The following is a 20,045-nucleotide window of genomic DNA, read 5'->3' as shown; positions in this document are numbered from 1 at the left end:
CAACTTTAAGGAAAAAAAAACCACACAGTAACAGTAAACATGGGAATTCGGAGAATGGGACGTTCCCCGCGGTTATAGTGTAAAACTGCAAAGTAAAGCCATCCAAACTTTTGACACTGGTGCAAAACAGAGGGAGAGAAAAGTATTTAACTGACGATGGCACACTCTTCATTGAAGAGAGCGGTTGATATCTCACAAGAAAAAGTGTACATAAACAATCATGAGACGCAATAAAACCCTCCGTGTTTCGATCCAGTCTATCACATTTGAATATAAATTAAGTTTAATAAGTTGTTGAATTTAATAACAAAACATTCTAATGTTTTGTGATCAAAATAATCTGTTCATATTTATATTTATGTATTTAGCAGATGCTTTTATCCAAAGTAACTTAGAAAAGAGGAACTAAACCAAGTTAATCCATACAACTCCAGTTTTATTAAACAAGTTATGGAAGCAATCTAGACAAGAGAAGATCGATCATCTATTCATCAATCAGATCAAAATGAACATGTGCTTCCATTTTATTATGATAGATGAGCTCAGAGTAAAGAAGACGGACACTGTTCTTGGGTCAGTTCTAATCAAACTTTTAACTTGCACACAATAAGCAATGCAATCAACTACCGCTAATTGAGATGGCTTTGGAGCCCAAAACAAACAGCTTTGAGATAGAAATACGCATCTAAAAAGAAAGTAAATACCAATACTGATCTCAAACCAGCCACAGAGGCATTTGGAGGGCGTTTCACCCGTGTAGTGAGAGGCTCATGAATACTTAAAGATGATAATCCATTAATTATGCATACATATTTTTGCAGAAGCCTCAAATGAATTACTCATTAGGAGGCCGAACTATGAATAGGTCAGAACACGGACATTTCTGATAATGAAATATTCACTTTCCCCCCATTCCAAGGAAAGAACGCGAGAGAGAGTTAGAATGACACCACACTATTCTGGCGTAAAGAGTTTCAGAGCGGGGGGTCTGCAGAGGAAATGAAGGATTGTGCATTAAAAAGACTGCCCCGTTACACACATCGTGAATGTGTGTGTGTGCGTGTGTGTGGTACTTAATTGACGATCTGCTACGAGGTGTCACCCTGTTGCATTATGCATCTGCTGACACCTTCACAACCCCTGCTGATTTCGAAAAAATACAAGCGGTCTGTTTTTTTTTTTCATCCACGTAGAACAAACCTCAAGTCTCCCTCCCAGACCTGTCTGTCGGTCTCCTCCAGGATGGAGAATCCGGTTTGTTCCTGTTTCCATCTCTCCTCCTCCTGCCCTCCCTCTCAGTCTCACTCTTCAGCGCTCTCTTTCCCTCTCTCTTTCTGACCCTGTGTCCCGATGCTGACAGTAGTGTCTGGGTGGTTGATGCCCCTGGCACTAGGCATGAGTCCCAGAGCAAAATGGACACAGTGTGCGGATGGTGGGCATCCTGGGACACACCCACATGCAGATGGGATTATTTTTAGAATTAGAAATCCTGGAACAAAATCGCAGACACACAGCGTGACTGATTAAAATGGAATTCATGCACTCTAAAACACTCGTTCAGATCACCGCAATAAAGAGTCACACAACCTGTGTGACTTTCTTTCTTTTGCTGAAAACAATTAAAAATATATATTTTATGATCATTATATTTCTACATTATTTTTCTGAAATTTTACTTTGTGCTTTTAGTTTGAAAACCTATGCTTTAAAATATTAAATCAAACCAGTCCACTGTTCATTAGTCATGACCTCTACGTTATCTGTCACCGATGACCCCACAACTTCAGCGCTACTCTGATTATCTTTGAAATGCATTATTGGATTGCTGCTTTGTAGGCTCCTGAATGATAAACGGCGTGTTCTTGTGTCAACATTTTAAGACGATTTTATTAAAAAGTATCTGATAGATGATTACATGCAAAACACCCAAACTGAATGTAGCGCTTTTTCTTGACCCCCCCAAATCTTGTTGTTGGATAGGATTAAGACATGGCTGGGTGCATACAAACACCTGATATTTCCGTTTCTCATTTTCTAACTTCATACAGTCCCCCGGAATAAAATGTGATATTTACAGCAAGCGACACGAGGAAGTCCCGCTGATTCAGCTGCGGGGGAAGGACCTCACCTGACCCACGTGGTTCTGGGTGAACGTCATTCAGTTGACAGATCAGAGGACACGGCATTGCATTCAACCTATTAACACATGCTGCTCTCCCTCGTTCTGCCACTTCCTCCTGCTCTGTTTTTATGAGTTACTAGTAAAGCTCTGTGAAGAATATTAGTCCCATGTGTATTAGTCTCTTTCTATTCTGCCGCACTGCTGTTCATCTTAACCTAATCACATATTAGCTAATGAATATAAATATGAGTTCTTATAATTAACTGTGTGTCTAATTATGAATTTGCCATGTCTTACATATTTTTTTTCAATAATAGAAATAAATGATTAGGAAATACATACCGATCAAGGAAAGGTCTGTTGAGATAAACAAACTGACAAACAAAACAAACAAAAGGAAAAATGTACTTTGTAGTTGCCCCGACAAGTTTGTTTGGTCTGACTCCAACATTTGCTCATTGTTCTTGAAAATCAAAAGGACAAGAACAAACCATTCAAGAGCAGGATAAAAATAAAATTAAGTCCGATTACATTTCTTCCATTCTTTACCTATTACACACCATTTGAGGCAAAGCAGATAAACGTGAAGTCTAATATAGTCTAATAAATAAATTATCAGGCAAAACAATTGCTTTTCTAACACAAATAAATGTATAATTATTGCACATTAAACAGATCTTATTAGTTATGTTGATAATATATATATATATATAGAAATAAATTACGTGTTCATAATTGAGTCTTCTGTGTTCAGAACTGAAATTATTTGATACCTGACGAGATATAAACACGCTGATTTTATTTAGTTATAAAAATAGAAATGAATGCACTGGTAATGACAGAGTTTGTCTGTGCCTGTGCTTTAAAAATACACACCAAAGCAGACTCTGAAAGTCTTTCACATGTTTCTCAGCACTTTGTGTGACATTTAAAACCGGATAAACAAATTAATATTTTCTTTTTCTATTTTTTTAAATAAACATAGCTTTTAATAAACATAGATTTTTCTATTTTCTTTAATAAACGTAGCTCTTTTAAAATTTCTACTAAAATAAATAAATAATCCTGTAATAGCTTTTAAGTAACCGCAGCTGTTTTTCAAGAAATATTTCTTGAGTAGCAAATCAGCATATTAGAACGATTTCTGAAGGATCACATGACACTGAAGATATGAATAATGGCTGTTGAAACTTCAGCTTTGCCATCACAGGAATAAATTACTTTTTCTTTTAAATAATAATAATGATTCGCAATATTACTGTTTTTACTGTATTTTTTACATAAATGCATCCTTGACCAATAAGAGAACAATACCGACCCCAGAAAGTAAGAAACTGATATTTCAGACATTCAGCGGTGTTAGGTATATGTAAATATTGACCAACTGCTATTGAAAACAAGATGAAAAATGTAAAGATAGCCATTATTGTCAAAACATCCTTAACTTCAGATAATCTTCTTGTGCCTTTTAAGACTATCTATCAAGATTATGGAGACTCTTTAATCTGTTTTGTGCTCTCTTTCATTCGCTAATATCCCACAGATTACAGTATGAAACATAACCCTAATTTCTTAGACAGAATGGCACACTGAGCGCAGCTACCATTGACCCATGACTCATTTTTGCAGAAATGAGTCGTTTTAAGCCATGCTAATTGCAAACCCAGTAGAAAATTGAGGAGTACTACTCATAGACCCTCTGACCTCCCAGCACAAGCTTTGTCAATCCTTGATCACGAACTAACGCACGTGCACAAACGCACGCACACACTTCCATTCATGGGGGGGCCCTGGCCATCAGTCATTATAACAATCACCGGGAACAAAGCAGCAATAAATTATTCACCCATGCAAGTGGATAGCTCTCCAATATTTGCGCTCTTTAAAATACATCAATTAATTACAAATGAATGAGGTTGATAAACAGTGAAGTATTTAAACAAAAGTGTAATAATAATGAATTGCATCTAAAATATGTAAACTCAGCTTTAAAAAACCTTAGCTCAGGCCAGCGGGTCTCAGAAGAGCTTTTGAGCACTTCCTAGCTGAAAATATGGTTAGTGAGTCTCTTAGGATCTTATATGCCCTGTCGCACCCTGAGCAGGTACTACATTAATGAAAGAAGAAGATTTATATATATATATATATATATATATATATATATATATATATATATATATATATAAATTACACACGCACTTTGTTTTTGTGAATTGTGGGCATAATGATTTTTATACCAACCCTACACCTAAACCTAACCCTTACAGGAAGCTACAGCCACTTTTAGATTTTCAAAAAAACTCCCTCTGTATGATTTATACACATTTTGAAAAGTGGGGACATGAGATAAAGTCCTCATAATCTCCTCGTATTGTCTATGTAATACCCATGTCATTATACAAATTTGTGTCCTCATATGTCACAAAAACGTGTGCAATACACACACAAAACAAGCAATCTACAACCTTGCCATACACATGCTAGTAATTAGTGATCACGACTTCTGAAAACCAGAAAGGTGAAGGGTTACTGCAAAATGGAGACCACAATAAGCTGATTTTGTGCCATATGACATTCGGGGTCACCCCTTCCTTCTATACAGCTAAGGTCAAAGGTCAAGTCACACAATAAGAGCAATGGAAGGAGAGACAACTCAGATTCAAAAGGAACTAACAATTAAACCATTTTTGGAAGTAGATTTGTTGAGTTGCCACTTGAATGTAAATTCATGAATTGAAGTCATTATATAAAATATGTTTTGTTACATAAAACACGCACATATGTTGACCCCGCATACCACGAAAGTTTATTGTTACAGCCAACTGTCTGGTTACCAATATTCTTTCAAATATATTTTCAGTTCTACGGAGGAGAGAACCTTAGATCCGGAACAAGTGCAGAGTTATTAAATAATGCAATAAGATATTATGACCAGTTTTGTTCAAGTTCAGACGGAGCTGATAGACGCTAACACAGCTTTCATTTTTAATTTTGTAATAACAAGAATGTCCATACAATTACCAGTGCGTATTCCGAATTCATTTTAACAGTGTACATTTTCAATCTGACATCATCTTCACAGTAACTATGCAAAAAAAAAAAATAAATAAATAAAAAATGAAGGGACCGGGGCAGAGTGCTGTTCTCTCATTAGTTACTCTTCACTCTGAACAACGCGCATGCCCGCTGGAACCTCAACCGGCCGCGTGCACGCAGATGCTGATGCTGAGAAAACGCCGCATCTTCACCAGAGCTATAAAACCCGCTCTTCCCCGCTTTTTTTAATTGTTGAGGGACGTCGATTTCGCATTATAGAGCGTGCAAGATATAACTGCTCGGACATTAAGAAAAAAAGACGACTCTTCTCGTCCGGGAGGGGGAGGGGCTGGGAGAGTAAGGGCGGGAGGCGATCCAGTCTAAACTAGTTCTGTACAATACGCCTGGAATGCGAACTTATTCAAATCGAGGCGATGTCTTTAGGACATCCTAAAAACTAGACACCGACGTAATCTAGACATGCGTCACGTAAGCAGGAGTAACTGTTCAATTTTTGAGACAGAAATAAATGAAAGACAAACCAAGCATGTGGGGAAATCCAAAAAAGAGCTTGCTACCTCACATCTTGTAGATATCAATCTTATAAGCATCTTGATTTCAGCATCTGATTCAACGCACCATAAACGTGTTGTACATGAAACAAGACCACTTTCGTGTGTTTTAGAAATCAATAATTGTATACTTCTACAAAATCTATAAATAAAACGTCTCGCATAGCTATATTATTAGTGGCCACCTAAACAACTGATACGTGTGTCTCTCGCGCGCGTGCAGCACCTTTGAGAAACACAAAAAGAAACAGCCTCGAACAGAAGGATTTGACAGCATGTTTTAAATATCCGTGTTTTATAGTATTCCGTATATAAGCGCAAAACGCCAAAGACTGATCGTATTCGTAAGCGACTTAGCGACAAAGGTGTCAGAAGTCGCTTAGAATCAGCGCACATGGCCACGGGCATCTGGGGGCTGAGGAAGAAAGGGGCGTGCTGGACGAACTTAAACCCAAGCGTAACACAGCAGTGCAGCAAAAGTGTCACTCACACACGCGTAAAACACGCAGTCCCGCGCACGCCGCCGAGACGAAACCCGACGATATTTGCAAAATGTGCAGCCCAGGTCGGGTGCCGTGAACGCACGCAGACCGGTGTTGCGCAGCATCGTCGTGACGTTGCCGATACCGCAATCGCACGCGGGGTCCACGGCGACACCGCGCGCGTTACACGAAGGCGTGGGTTCGCCCTCCTCGCAAAACACAAACATGTGAGGAATTTCGCCGGTGTACTGACGGGGGCAAAAAAGCACTTTGTTTCAAAAAGACACGTTACGGTGTGTCTTTTGTGCTTTCGCCTCCCACCGCCGTCATGTGGCACCGCGCCGCATCCAATCAGGGAGATGAGGAGAACACCCACACCCCAGAATCTGAATGCGGCTTTGGCGCATTATAAATACCGCTTGTGATGCACCGGCAAGTCTCGGTCGTGAGGAAGCTCAGGGTTGCAGTAGCACATCAGTCTTTTTTCTTTCCATAACAAAGAAGACCATCATCCATCTTTTGTTTTTTCTCCCCAATTTCAGTTCATTTCAGGCCAGTTGCATGCATTGTTCGTCTCCCAAAATGGTTTGCGAGACTAAAATCGTTGGAGACGATCACGAGGCCATAGCTGGGACCAAAAAAGATTCAATTATAGTTTCCTCCTCGCAAATGTGGACGTCGTCTTCGCCTTCCGCCAGTGCGCTCGAGAGTAAGGTGGAAAAACGGGACCAGGTTTTTATTCGCGAGTTTGAACGTTCAGACCATGAGGAGGTGCGCCGGATCTTCACCGAGGGAATCATGGAGCGGATACCCAATTCGGCATTTCGGGGTCTAAAGCAGCAAACTAGAACCCAATTTATCTATGCTTTTCTCACAGGTATGTGGTCAAACCGTGGGTATACGATGAGCGTAACGGTTCTCTCTGCAACATGTGAAAATAAGCTCTGAGCTGTTTGAGTTATACATACATACATACATATATATATATATATATATATATATATATATATATATATATATATATATATATATATATATATATATACATACATATATATATATACATACATATATATATATATATATATATATATATATATATATATATATATATATATATATATATATATATATATATATATACAGAGGTGTGTGTGTATGTGTGTATATATATAAAGTTAATTGTGTTACAATGAAAGGATCGAACTTAAACGACGAACCCAATCAGTTCAATTATTTTTATGCTCAAAACTGTTTTTGTTTCAGAGCACGTAATCTTGCAATCTTTTTTTTTTTTCGTTAAAAAAAAAAAAAAAAAACATCCCAGCGAATAAGGAGTCACAAAGGCAGCAGCAGATCAGAGCATGCGGGACCGGTGAATGAATGAATGAATGAATGAATGAATCCCGCGCAAGAGCGTTCTCCACATACGCCTCCTGTTAGTGCACGAAGTTGTGTTTGTTGCCTGTTGAAATCTCTACATGACGTTTTATTTTTGCAGGGAATTAATAACGTGGAACTTGATCCATTTCCTTTCCATGCTTACTAATCATTTTCAGTGGTTTTCAACTACAGGCGGTGTAACCGAGCACAGCGGCGATCTGGCTAGACAGCAACCGTTTCGCACGCCACGCTGAAAATGTACTTATGCCACAACGGCTGAAAAACAAAACAAAACAAAAAACGAGGTGTTCCAACAGTGTCCATAAACTTACATGCCATGCTCTTAGAGAGTACGCCGCATCGCCTCACACGTAGCGCGACGATTGCTTCCCAGATCGATTAACCACGAAGGCTAACTTTTGACCCCGTGAGCGCATTTGACAGTATGCTGGAGTGAAAGCACGTCTGTGTTGACAGTAAACCGTGCGCATCGTGTTGCAGTGGAGTGTGTGGATAACGCATGACGTGAAACATGCACAGTGGCGCAGCGAGACAGTCGTACTCGAGCGCGCCATCTTGCGTCAACATCCTCGACGCGCGCATACTCGGTTTACCTCGGCTTTAATTACAGCCCCGTTACAGCGCCCTCCTTTGCCCATTACACTTCCAGCCCGTGTGTAAATGTACACAGCTACTGCCTGTTTCTTTTTGAGCAGGATACACAGTGTAGTTACTTTGCATTGCATCTCACTGCTCAGGGTTTGTCTGCACACTCCTAGTGTGTGCACATTTGATGTCTGTTTGTCTCTCCTCTGCCAAAAATCAAACATTTGATTCTCTTTTCTGACAGGTGTCGTTTATTTTTCTTCCATTTCTCCATAGTAATGTGCTATGTTATGACCAAATCCTTCACACTGACCTTCTGCACACCGTTTATTCTAATGGGTGCACGTTATTACTACAGCAGAAAAGTCATTCTCAACTACCTGGACTGTGCTCTGCATACTGATATGGCTGACATTGAGGCATATTACATGAAACCCACAGGTAAGATGTAATTTCAAACACACACACACACACACACACACACACACACACACACACACACACACACACACACACACACACACACACACACACAAATCATTCTCACAACTAGGTTTTTAACATGTTTTGCTACATTTGCAAGGACAAAATACGGCCCTTTTGAATGTATAAACTTAAGGTTTATCTGGAGATTCTGTGGTGTGCAAGAGATTCATTGTATTGGTGAAGTTATTGACATGTAATATATATATATATATATATATATATATATATATATATATATATATATTAGGTAAACTACTGAAGTATTAAAAGTATTTTACTTCAGAAAAAATAGTTCGATGTACATGCATGCCACAATACAACAGCCTCCAAATAGCACACATTTATCTCACAGAGAACAAATACTCTCAGGATCGGTACCTGCGATACTGAGGTTAAATACTGCACTTTAGGAGTCCAAGAGGGGATGAATAGCTGATGTGTAGCTTTAATGCGGAAGACTCATGAAATATGCAGAAAGTCTCTCTCTGTTCGGCTCTTGAGGATAACTGTTTGGAGTCATGTGGACCTATTGATTGAAGAGAGGAAAAATGCTGAAACAAACTGTACTGCAGCAAAGAATTTTTCATCTTCAAATCTTAATGTACACCGAAAAACAACAACAAACTAACAATTCTTCTCGTAACAAACTTTTAAGCACAAACAGACATAGAATTTAGTGATAAACAGAACAAATACTTTTTTTGGGGCTGGATACATTAGCAGTAGGTGCAGTACAGCTAGGAGACAAACTATGTGATTGTGATGCAGCAGTGAAAATAATAATAAATACTGCAGATATTATTAAACGTACACTTGGAAAGAGGTTTGCTTGTGGCTTGCAGGCACAAAGTATTCTTGAACGTAGTTGTCTATGATTGGTGTTGTGGGATTGCTTGTCAGTGGTAATAGCACGAGCAGATTGAGTGTTGGGTGGCTGAAATCTTTTCTTACTCTGTGGGCTTTCCTCGGTGTTAGTGTAAGGACTGCAGCACTTCACGGTCAAATTCAGAACAGCTGTCATACCAAACAGCCAGATGCTGCTGGTCAGAGTGCTCTCTCCAATTCACCGTTAGAAGGTTAAAAGGTTCTCTTTTACAGCCCTAGCGCACACGTATAACAGATCTGGACCTGTGTTTGTTGTAGACAGAAATATATTGTGTATATATATACATATATATAAAAACTATATAACACATAGAGAAAAAAAATATATATAGAAAATGTTAAAAATCTGTAAAACAAGTTTATCATAATAGTCCATTCACACTACAATTTTTTGTTTTTGTTTGTACGATTTAAAAAAATACTGTCATTAATCAAGGATGCGTTAATTGCTCATTTATGACAGTAAAGAAAATGTCTATTTCAAATAAATGCTGTTCCTGTGAACTTTGTTCAATAAAGAATCCTAAAAAACAACGAACATTTTAAATAAATGTATAAATAAATGTTATATAACTACAGATAAACGTTTCTCAAGCACTGCATCCTCACGTATGAATGATTTCTTAAGGACGACGTTACACCGAAGACTGCTACGATTTGTCATCACTGGAATAAATTACATTGAAATTGGAAATTATAACATTTCACAATATAACTATTTAAATAACTTATTTAAACGTTAATTTTTTTAAACGCCTTTATTAAATGAAATGCATCTTTGACTGAAAGTATTTCTTCATATGAAAATAGTTGTTCGTCTACGGTGCAGACAGTACAGGCTTCTCATTTAGCCCTGCATCAAATGAAAGAGAGAACTGAAGTCTGGGGTCAGGAAATGGGGGAAGGTGTGAATCAAAGCCCCGCTGCGAGTATGTATGGTAGTTTTGTTTAGTGGCAGCATGCAGACAAAGGATTCTCCCAAGGGATTTTCTCTCTTGCTATGCTAATGTGGAATTCTGCATCTGAGGAAGGAACGGTAATGGAATATATGGGTTATTTGCCAGGGCAAGATAGATGTTTCTTTTAATGCGCTAAACACCTATTTGGAGCTGCAGGGACAGAATGCCTGTCAGACACTTATAAGATAACAAAAATATCACTTTACTATACGAGAATACAGATACTGGCAGGTTCGTTATGCTACCTACTGACTAGGTCAAATGGTATTTGTAAAACATTTAATTTCCTTTATTCAGCAGGAATTCATGTGAGACTGGACTTTAATTTGATCCATCTGGATCATAAAATGTTGTTCAATATTATTGGCTATTTTAGTGGCCTTGCGCATATACAAGGGAAGCATTTATCAGACAGCTGGGGAGGGGGTTGTGCAAATGTGTGTGTGTGTGTGTGTGTGTGTGTGTGTGTGTGAAGTTAAACTAATGAGCGTACAGCAAGACGTTCAGTCACACTGTGATTAATAGTGCTCCTCAGCCCTGAAGCTAATGCAGTCATGACACACACCTCTCTGTGTGATATAGCAATACGTCGCAACATAGCAGTGATATTCTTAGTATTAGAATCTCACAACTTACATCTACTACTACTAACATAGAAAAATCGCAACTGTTTAAATAAATATTACACTTATGCAGGACCTGATGTATTTTCTGTGGTTCTTCTACTTGATGTTCAACTAACACAGAATAAATAATCTTGGGAGATAGAAATGAGCATGTCTGAGAAATTAATAGACTTATAAAGATTATTCTTACCAAGAATCAACTAACACGCACGATGGAAAAGAACATCAAGTCATTTAAAAGTTTAAAAATGCCACAATCCTGTCCTGATCTGACCTACGGATGATAGTTGACAAACCCAACTAGAAAAACATGCACGGTAATTCCAAAAACACTTCTCAGATTCCCCCAGTTGGCAATTCTGAGAATTAAGGCAAGTCGTCAGTGTTTGTAATCAGCAATTAAGCATATCAAAACGGGTTTTAATTTTGTCACATCATGGGAGTCGCCAATACATTTCAACAGTTTTGATAGCGCACATATTTTATGACTCTTCCTGCAAAACGATAAAGATAACAATGAGCTAATCAGAAATATGTCTTCCATGTGCTATATTCTATTAATAGCACATTTGGGCATTTGCAAATCCGGGCAATTGGAATTGAATTTGACTGGCTTGATCCATAAATACAGATCACTACACTGTTTCACTTAAATGCGGTTTCATAATTCATATCTGTCCGTAAGCTGCACTCACACTAATGCACATCACTGTATATCTCCAGGTCAACGTAACTTTATTTCCAGAGTTTAAAAATACATAAGGTTGGTCGCGTGAGAAGGGTGTACCTGAAAAGAGTTTTACTTGGATGTTGCATAGTAGCATGGTTGCTTTAATAACCTCTCATCCGTTATCGTACTGATGTTGTAACGATAAGAGGTGTTGAAAAGCAGCTCTAATAAGCGTCTCTGATGAGTATTAGATTCAGAAACACATGACACTAGAGGGCAAAAAAAGCTCTTTATCCTTCACTTTAAATGAAATAAAGACATTTTCAAATAGTTGTCAATGGTTTACTTAAAAGACAAAACTGATAATCTCTTTTTGTTTTTTGTTTCCCACAGGCTCTTGTTTCTGGGTGGCAGTTTTGCAAGGCCAGGTCGTGGGCATCGTGGCAGCGCAAGGCAGAGAAGACGACAACACCGTGGAACTCCGGCGCATGTCAGTGGATTCTCACTTCCGTGGAAAAGGCATCGCCAAGGCCCTGGGTCGACGCGTTCTAGAATTTGCCATGTTAAACAACTACTCGGCCGTGGTTCTGGGAACAACTGCAGTCAAGATGGCCGCCCACAAGCTGTATGAGTCTTTGGGTTTCCGGCGAGTGGGAGAGACTGAGGACTACACGCTGCCTGGGATGACCCGTTCACTGCTGGAGAGGCTCTTCTTCCAGATTCGCTACAGCCGGTACCGATTGCAGCTTCATGAAGAGTGAGAGACAGACAGTTAACGTGAGCGCAGAAGATTAAATATAAACAACGATGCCGGCAACGACCCTGAACCACCCACTGACCCGGTCCTTTTCTCCTACCTATTTATTTATGTTTTGGGCTTTTTTTTTTTAAAAAGTCATATTTGTTCCTACAGCCTTTATTTTTATTCATTTTAATTTTTATACTTCTTTTCATGATCATTGTTTTTTTAGGGGGTTTCATTCCTTTGATGTTTCTGCTCTTATTCATCTTGCCCTGAAACGCCACGAACATCTGAATAGCCCCAAACGAGTTTATCTTAATCGGATAGAAATGTAAATTTGTCTGCAGTGACAGATTCCCCCTTGAAACACGTCAAGGCAGCTAAGTTCTGCCTCTGACCTTTTTCCAAACCATTCTATAGGCCGATCCACAGGGTAGCACAGACCACTATAGACAAAAATTCATGATCCAGTGGACACCGGAAACTGGAGGGAAGGAGGTAGTAAGGTTTGATCCACCTTTTCAGATGCCACCTTCCTCGTGAGGAAGAATGTTTGAAACTTGCAACAGCAGCAGTCTGGTGGAGTCAAACAGTCCATCCAATTGTATTTTTTAGTCCAAAGCACAGAATTTTTAACTGTGTCTAACCATTGAACAAAAATTGATAGAAATCTGGAATATTACGAAGCCAATATATTTCTATTCCTAAGCACCCCCATTTAATAGGTTACGATAACAACTTTGCAATACAATCTTTATTTTATTACTAAGTTCCTAGTGCTAAGTCACATTATCAACATTAAGGTCAGAAATTACTAGAAAACCATAAATGTTTTTCATGAATGAAGAGAATGATAAAGAAAAAGATAACATTACACTTTATTTGGCTGACATAAAAGCATCAGTCAGTGAAACGCGCGTTTACAGATATAATTGCTACAGAAAAGTCACTTTTCTGAAATCTAGAAAAAAAAAATACTTTAAATATGATCCTAAAAGTACACACACTTCATATACTGTGATAATCTGTATCATGCAGTTGATCCAATTTTAGCACATATTTGTGTACAGATTTGATGAAGCTTTAATGCCTGGATTAAACTTTTGTACACTTTGTGGGTAATTTCACAATTCTGGTTTGGGGAAATATACTAAATTGTGGTCATGCTTCCCAGTCTGATATTGCTCCTCCGATGCAATATCTAAAATACAAAGAAAGCAAAAACAAATGCAATCAGACTCTAAGTGTATTCAAATTCCACTTGGGTGGCATAAAAACAGCAATATAACTGATAAAACCAAAATCTAACTGAGCACAAATCAAAATTTGGATAAATGTTACAAAAAAGGGATTGTATAAGTAATCAAAATATAAGGCTTTATATTCAGCAACTATTCAATATGTATATGTAAAATGTTTGAATACATATATATGACATACCCATAATCTCTCTCTGTCTTTATCCTCCTATCAAAGTACCAGCACAGGGAGAGATAAAACCACAACGAGCCTCATCTGTGACATAATGTTGTATAAAGTTAAGAAACTAAATGTGATCTAAAATACATAGAAGTAACATGTAGTGCAAAAAAAAGAAGAAAAAAAAAAACTTAAAAAAATAAACAAACATGAACATCGTCAGTTCTCCTCGACTTTAACCCCACCCCCATCCAAATATCTGACTGCAACCCTGGGCCAGACCTCTCCCTCCCTTACGTCCCCGACCTTTCAACCCCACCCCCATCTCTGCATGCGCCACGGAGTCTTGTTGCGCTGCCTTTTTCCCATTCTAGCTTGTACTATCCCCATACCTCCCTCCCTCTGTGATGTCACAGTAGCAGTGTGGAGAGTTGTGGGCATGGCTCAGAATGTGAGATGGGCGGGGTCAAGCAAATAAAAGGACTACCCACCAGCTTGCTGCTTCAATGACATCACAGCTGCCAATAGTAGAATGCAAAAGCAATGCAAGTTTGTGGCATGCCTCTGTACCTGGTTTGTGCGTACGGTGCCTGCCCTGGAAAAGAAGTATATTTAAAACTATGTAAAACAAGCTTCTTTTTTTAACTGAACATATAACAAATATGTGTGTTTCATTGTTCAAAGAAATTGTTGTTGCATGAAACGTCTTTGAAGGAAAAATGAGCAAGAAAATACCATCTTTCACATGGCGAGTCTTAAAAGTGGAGCCGTTTCTTTTGATATCTCTATGTAATTTCAGTTCATTCTAAAATTCTTACTGTCATCGTTTAGGATATGGTGAAATGTCCTTTTTTCTCGTAAGAAGGCCTTGAAAATTATTAATCTGAATGCGCCGCTTTGACTGCAGTTCAGTTAGGTGACACTTCTCACTTTACTTGCGAGGACGTCTTTGTTTTAGCCATGTGGGTTGAAACAAAAAGGCACCAAGAAAGCGATTCACTAGACACAGCTTTGCCAGTTGCGTGTGCCAGTCAAAATTAGACATAGCATTCACCTGTCTCCCTTAAAATTGACTCCAGTTACGCTGGTTTGAATGCACATAACATCCTTAAGAAGAAAGGTCGGGCTGATTAAAATCCATGATGGGATATTTTTCAACATGCAAAGCAGTGTAAACCTAAAGCAAACATGTTACAGATTGCTTAACTGAAATCTTGTGAAACATTTGTGCTAAACTGTGAAAGGCCAAAACAATCCACAAACAATCAAACACATAAATGTAACACAGGACGAAAATGCATAAGGAGCACGAAGTTGTATTCAATCCAACATTTAGAAATCAGTATCAGATCAACTGGAAAAAAAAATCACACAAATGTCTTAATGGGATTTACCATAGTGCTGGCAGATGTGAATGTACACGGCAATCAGCAATGTATTGCGTAGATTGAAGATCCCGATTCGAACAGCGTTTGATGTACTCGAGGACTTTTGCTATGAGTGTTATTCTTATAATGTAGTGCAACTGCCTTGAAAATCCTTATCTTATTATTCTGAATGCAGTTAGCATGGGATTTGGGATTTCATGTATAAGGTGCATGTATTGTTGCCAGATTGAAGAGAGCCTTATTGTAATGCTAAAATTGCAAGCAAGTGCTAGAACACCATGATCACTGCTTGTGTTTAACTAACCTGTTGACCAGTTCCTGATCATGCTGCTAGTTTTGCACACGCTAAAACTTTTGCACATGCTAAAGGCTCAATTAAATTGGATTATGTATACAGTTAGTGTGTCATATGTGGGCTTAGATTGGTGACTCAATTGGCTAGTGAATGTCTCTGAAAGTTGGAGCAGTGCTCAAGAGAGCGGCCGAGTTGTTACGCAAGGATAAGAAGCTGGGGTTTTACCCAAGTCTTAAAAAAAAAAAAAAAAAAAAAAAAAAAAAAACAACAACAACAACACAGAAATAAAGTGCATTCTTTGTATATACATTTCTAGTGTTCGTTTGAAAGAACAGTTGAGGATAAGGCATTCAGACTGACCTTGGTAACCTGCATGAAAGAGATGGCTGCTAAGAATGTTTGACTTAACGGAGGAGAAGGGAGTCCGAGAAAATCCACAATGGTAGATGGACCTGCTTCATCACTGACACCCTTTAGGTGATGCATGGATCAAGCCAATGCATCAAAGTGTGGAGCTGCTCCCTTCTCCCTTTATTTTCTAGTTTGAAAGCACTCCCTTAATTGTGGCTTCAAGTGGCAAGGAGTTAGTGGCACTTGTTGCACAATTGTATGGTTATTTTCTTTTTCTAAATAAGTTTGTCTCGTACGCTTATCTACGATCCACTACAATGCATTAACAGTATTTTTTTGAATTCATGATTGCCAAAGTCGAGATATTTGCTGTATTTCATTACATTTCTTTTGCCGTTTGTCTTTTAAGATGTTGTCACAACTCTTCTTTGTAGAATTCATTTGGAAATCAAGCCTATGTGCCATTTTATCAAGCAATAATACAAAGAATCACAGTTGAAAAAAAATAACACATAAGATCCATGAGATTATAAAAATGTTAAAATGCTGCATTGATGTTCAATCCCTCATACTTTACTGGTGACAGTCGCTCAGATGTTATTAGTATTGGCACAGCAACATCACCACAGGCAAGCCAAGGCCTGACAAGGTGTGAATGTGAATTTTATTTTTTTGTATATTCTCATTATGTTTTATATTTTCTCGATTCTAATTACAACTAACATGTTTACTTGCATCTTGAATTCTTCAGTTTACGGTGTTTATGTTGTACTGATGTGACGCCTGCAAAAATAAGTAAAAAACCTTTGTGACTGGGTGTCATGGGCCTCTGAAAGTTGCGCCAAGCTCTGAACCACGATTGATCAGTCTCAAATATCCACTGTCTCCTGATTCACAAGGAGTACAGTCTCCAAAAATCTGTGACAATGATCAAAACATGAGAAATCTAAACCACGCAACCAGTTTTACAAATGGCGCAATACGCACAGGTTCATATTAATAAAGCTTTTATGATTTTTCTTGAAATAAAAAACAATTAACCTTTTTTATTAACATTTTAATATGTGTAAAGCTGTAAAGTGTAATTTACTGTAAATAGCATTTGGGGACATTTTATGATCATTTTGTAACAGAAACTATATGAATATAACTAAGATGTTTACAAAAAAGAAAAAAACAACAACAATACACTTTGGGAAACAACTGCAAACTGAGACACAATTCTAACTATACAATCAGCTTATGTTTGTGCCAGTCAGAGCAATAGCAACTTTCAGAGACCCTGTATCCTCTAAGGACTTATTATGGGCTTTTAGAAGCATTGTAAAGTGCTGGTGGGTTACTAATTATTGTAAATTACTGCTAATTTACGGGTAAATCCCTGGAAATACTTTGGAAATGTATGGCACTTAAAAGATAACTTCACATGTTGGCAGTAACACTTTTTCTTTGCTCATGTTTACAATTTCTGGAGTAAGTTGGTATTACTTGCCCCATTTATGTCAGCGTGGTCACATTTCAGTCATTGGCTGCCTGTTACTATAGAAACAAGCCCACACAAAGCACAGCAGGGAAATGATATGCAGCCATACATGGAGGCAGGGTCAGGAGCCACAAATGGGGCCGAGTCTAGTATAATAATGAGGGATGAGTAGAACTGAGCTTGAGGGTTTCATTATGGTGAATCTGACCTTGCTCTGCCTGTTTGGTTGCAGTGATCACCTGGTTCTTTGAGTCTGAAATCATTGTACTGCCTGAGTTTCCTTTGGAGTTTATTTTAAACTGCTGTTTAAGTTACCCCCCTTTTCTTTCATTTCCTCAGTACACAGGAACTTTGTAAAGATGTAAAGAAAAGTTTTCCTGATTTATGAAAGAAAAGGATGTACATACTGTATCAATTAAAGGAACGATTCATAAAGCTTGTACATGTGTGTCTGAACAAGTTTTAAAAGCAACAAATGCACACACAAAAGTTACAAACTAGTTGAATTAGGGCAAAACTATTGCTTACCTTATCCTATGGCAATATAGTTTGAAACGTGAATCGACAGCAGTGGTCTTTGAAGAGACCTTTGATTTCAGTCAAAACAAAGTCAGAACTTTGGGCCTGTTTATACCTAGTCACTTCATTGCGTTTTCTCTGATCCAATAGCTATCCGATCCTAAAAAAGACCAGGTGAAATGCTCTCTGAAAAGCTTCAGAGACGGTCTTGATCGCTCAAACCGTTTAGTGTAAAATGGAAATGCATCTGGCTGTTACACATGCAAATTTTACTAATCACAAAATATTAAAATAATAAACGTATGAGAGCTGTGTTACAGGACATATAATATGTCATAGCCAGATGTGACAGCACTAATACAACTAATACAGTCGCTACAGATAAGTAGCTGAGTATTTCTTTAGCAAACCAGAGCACAAACTAAAAAAAATAAAGACTTAGATGCTCAACACACATTATCTTCATTTTGTTGTTTAGGCCTTGGTGGTGAATAAAAATATCTGCTTTTGTTGATGTGAACTTTTGTTAAATTTGTTTAATTTACATATAGCGTAGGGAATTAAGGAATGGATATGGATCCATTTTGCAAAGACACTTTTAGGAGGCGAAGCGTAAATAATTGATACAGTTTTAATAAATCAGATATCTGATCAGAGAAAATGCATTAAGTGACCAAATGTAAACAGGCCCACTGTATTACAGTCCTTGGCCTTAAGTAATATGGAACACTCAATAATTTGTTTAAAACATACCACTAATCTCATTACTGACCCCCCATTACACATCCTAAAGGATCTTCTCTTATACCAAATCTCAGTGATGCTGAGCATTAATTAATGACTTTAAGAGAACAGACAGATCATGACCTAGCAGGGTAATATGTTTCTACTTTCAGCACCAGACCTTTAAGAATAGGCTTTCAGGGATATCATGACATTCAGAGGGGGCTATAGCCATCTGTGCCGTTACCGCCTGTGAAAACACAACAGCAACAAGAACCACGACTGAAAGATTTTTCAAGGGTGTTTGTATTGATAAGAGTGTATTGCGAGGGGGCACAGAAGACATAACGCCACAGACGGACACTGAAAATCTGGGTCAGTGTGTATGTGGACTGTGTACACATGAGACAGAGATACAGCGAAAGGCCAGTGGGTTGCTGCTAAGTGAGTTGCAAGGTGCCGTGAAAGCGGAAGAGATCAGATTAACAGGTCTAAAATGGAGTGAGCGAGACTCACTAAATGAGGACTGAGTTTATTAATATTCATCAGGAGACAGACGTTTCATTACAGCAGATAGCAGCACCACAAGCTCAAAAACCAAATAAAACGTATGAAATTAAGTTGTTTTTATGTCAAAGGCCCCCTATTTCTTATTTGTGAAAAGCATGTCAACATAAGATGTAGAAACAGTGTAAATGAACAAAAAACCCAGATTTAATAGCCATTTCAATTTTCATACTAGCTTCTAACAGGGAGAAGAAGAACTGAATCAAACAGTAAAAGGATAAAAATGAATCAAGAGAAGCCCCCACCCCCCAAAAGAACTGGTACGATCCAGCTTGCTCCTACCATTGCCCTCAGATACATCAACGAGAAACAAGAATTGGGAACTGCAGCTGCCCGGTTACCATAGTTACGGGATGGAGAGGAAGAGCGGGAGACTCAGAGAGAAGTAGCTGTAGTGCTGCAGGGGAGGTTCATGTCGCACAGTGAACCCCATGATGGTCCTGTGGACAATGAGACTTTGAGGGGCACCTGAAAATAGACAGAAAAGAACTGTGATAACTAGAGTGCCTGATCTACATCTACTACATCATCATTTAATTTTACGGTAATTTAAAGCCAGGCTGTAGAAGGAAATGCCGTCTCGAAATGCAGTGAAGCTTAATTAGGTTACCAATCAAACCCTATGACACAATGAATCACCTTTATAGTGGATCAATCTGTTTGAAAGTCTCTCTGATATGATTAAGGCTTCTATTAGAGCTATAAAATGTGTCTGAAGCAACAAGGAAGAA

The 20,045-nt window shown here is 38.3% G+C and overlaps 2 protein-coding genes across 2 annotated transcripts in view; one reads left to right on the top strand and one right to left on the bottom strand.

The window, feature by feature from the left end:
• The first annotated feature begins 6,129 nt into the window (after positions 1-6,129).
• On the top strand, positions 6,130-15,948 carry nat8l (N-acetyltransferase 8-like). Its single transcript, XM_043243875.1, has 3 exons — positions 6,130-7,089; positions 8,478-8,642; positions 12,221-15,948. Exons 1-3 carry the CDS (start codon positions 6,603-6,605, stop codon positions 12,586-12,588), a joined length of 1,020 nt encoding a protein of 339 aa, XP_043099810.1. The 5' UTR covers positions 6,130-6,602; the 3' UTR covers positions 12,589-15,948.
• poln (polymerase (DNA directed) nu) overlaps positions 15,886-20,045 on the bottom strand; it is a 46,988-nt gene continuing 42,828 nt past the window's right edge. The window contains exon 26 of the mRNA XM_043243871.1: positions 15,886-19,782. Coding sequence (XP_043099806.1) covers positions 19,690-19,782 — 93 coding nt within the window. The 3' untranslated portion in view covers positions 15,886-19,689. The remainder of the gene's footprint in view (positions 19,783-20,045) is intronic.

The sequence above is a fragment of the Puntigrus tetrazona genome, chromosome 7 (assembly GCF_018831695.1).
Source record: "Puntigrus tetrazona isolate hp1 chromosome 7, ASM1883169v1, whole genome shotgun sequence".
NCBI lineage: Eukaryota > Metazoa > Chordata > Actinopteri > Cypriniformes > Cyprinidae > Puntigrus > Puntigrus tetrazona.
This window is presented reverse-complemented; position numbering and strand designations above follow the sequence as displayed.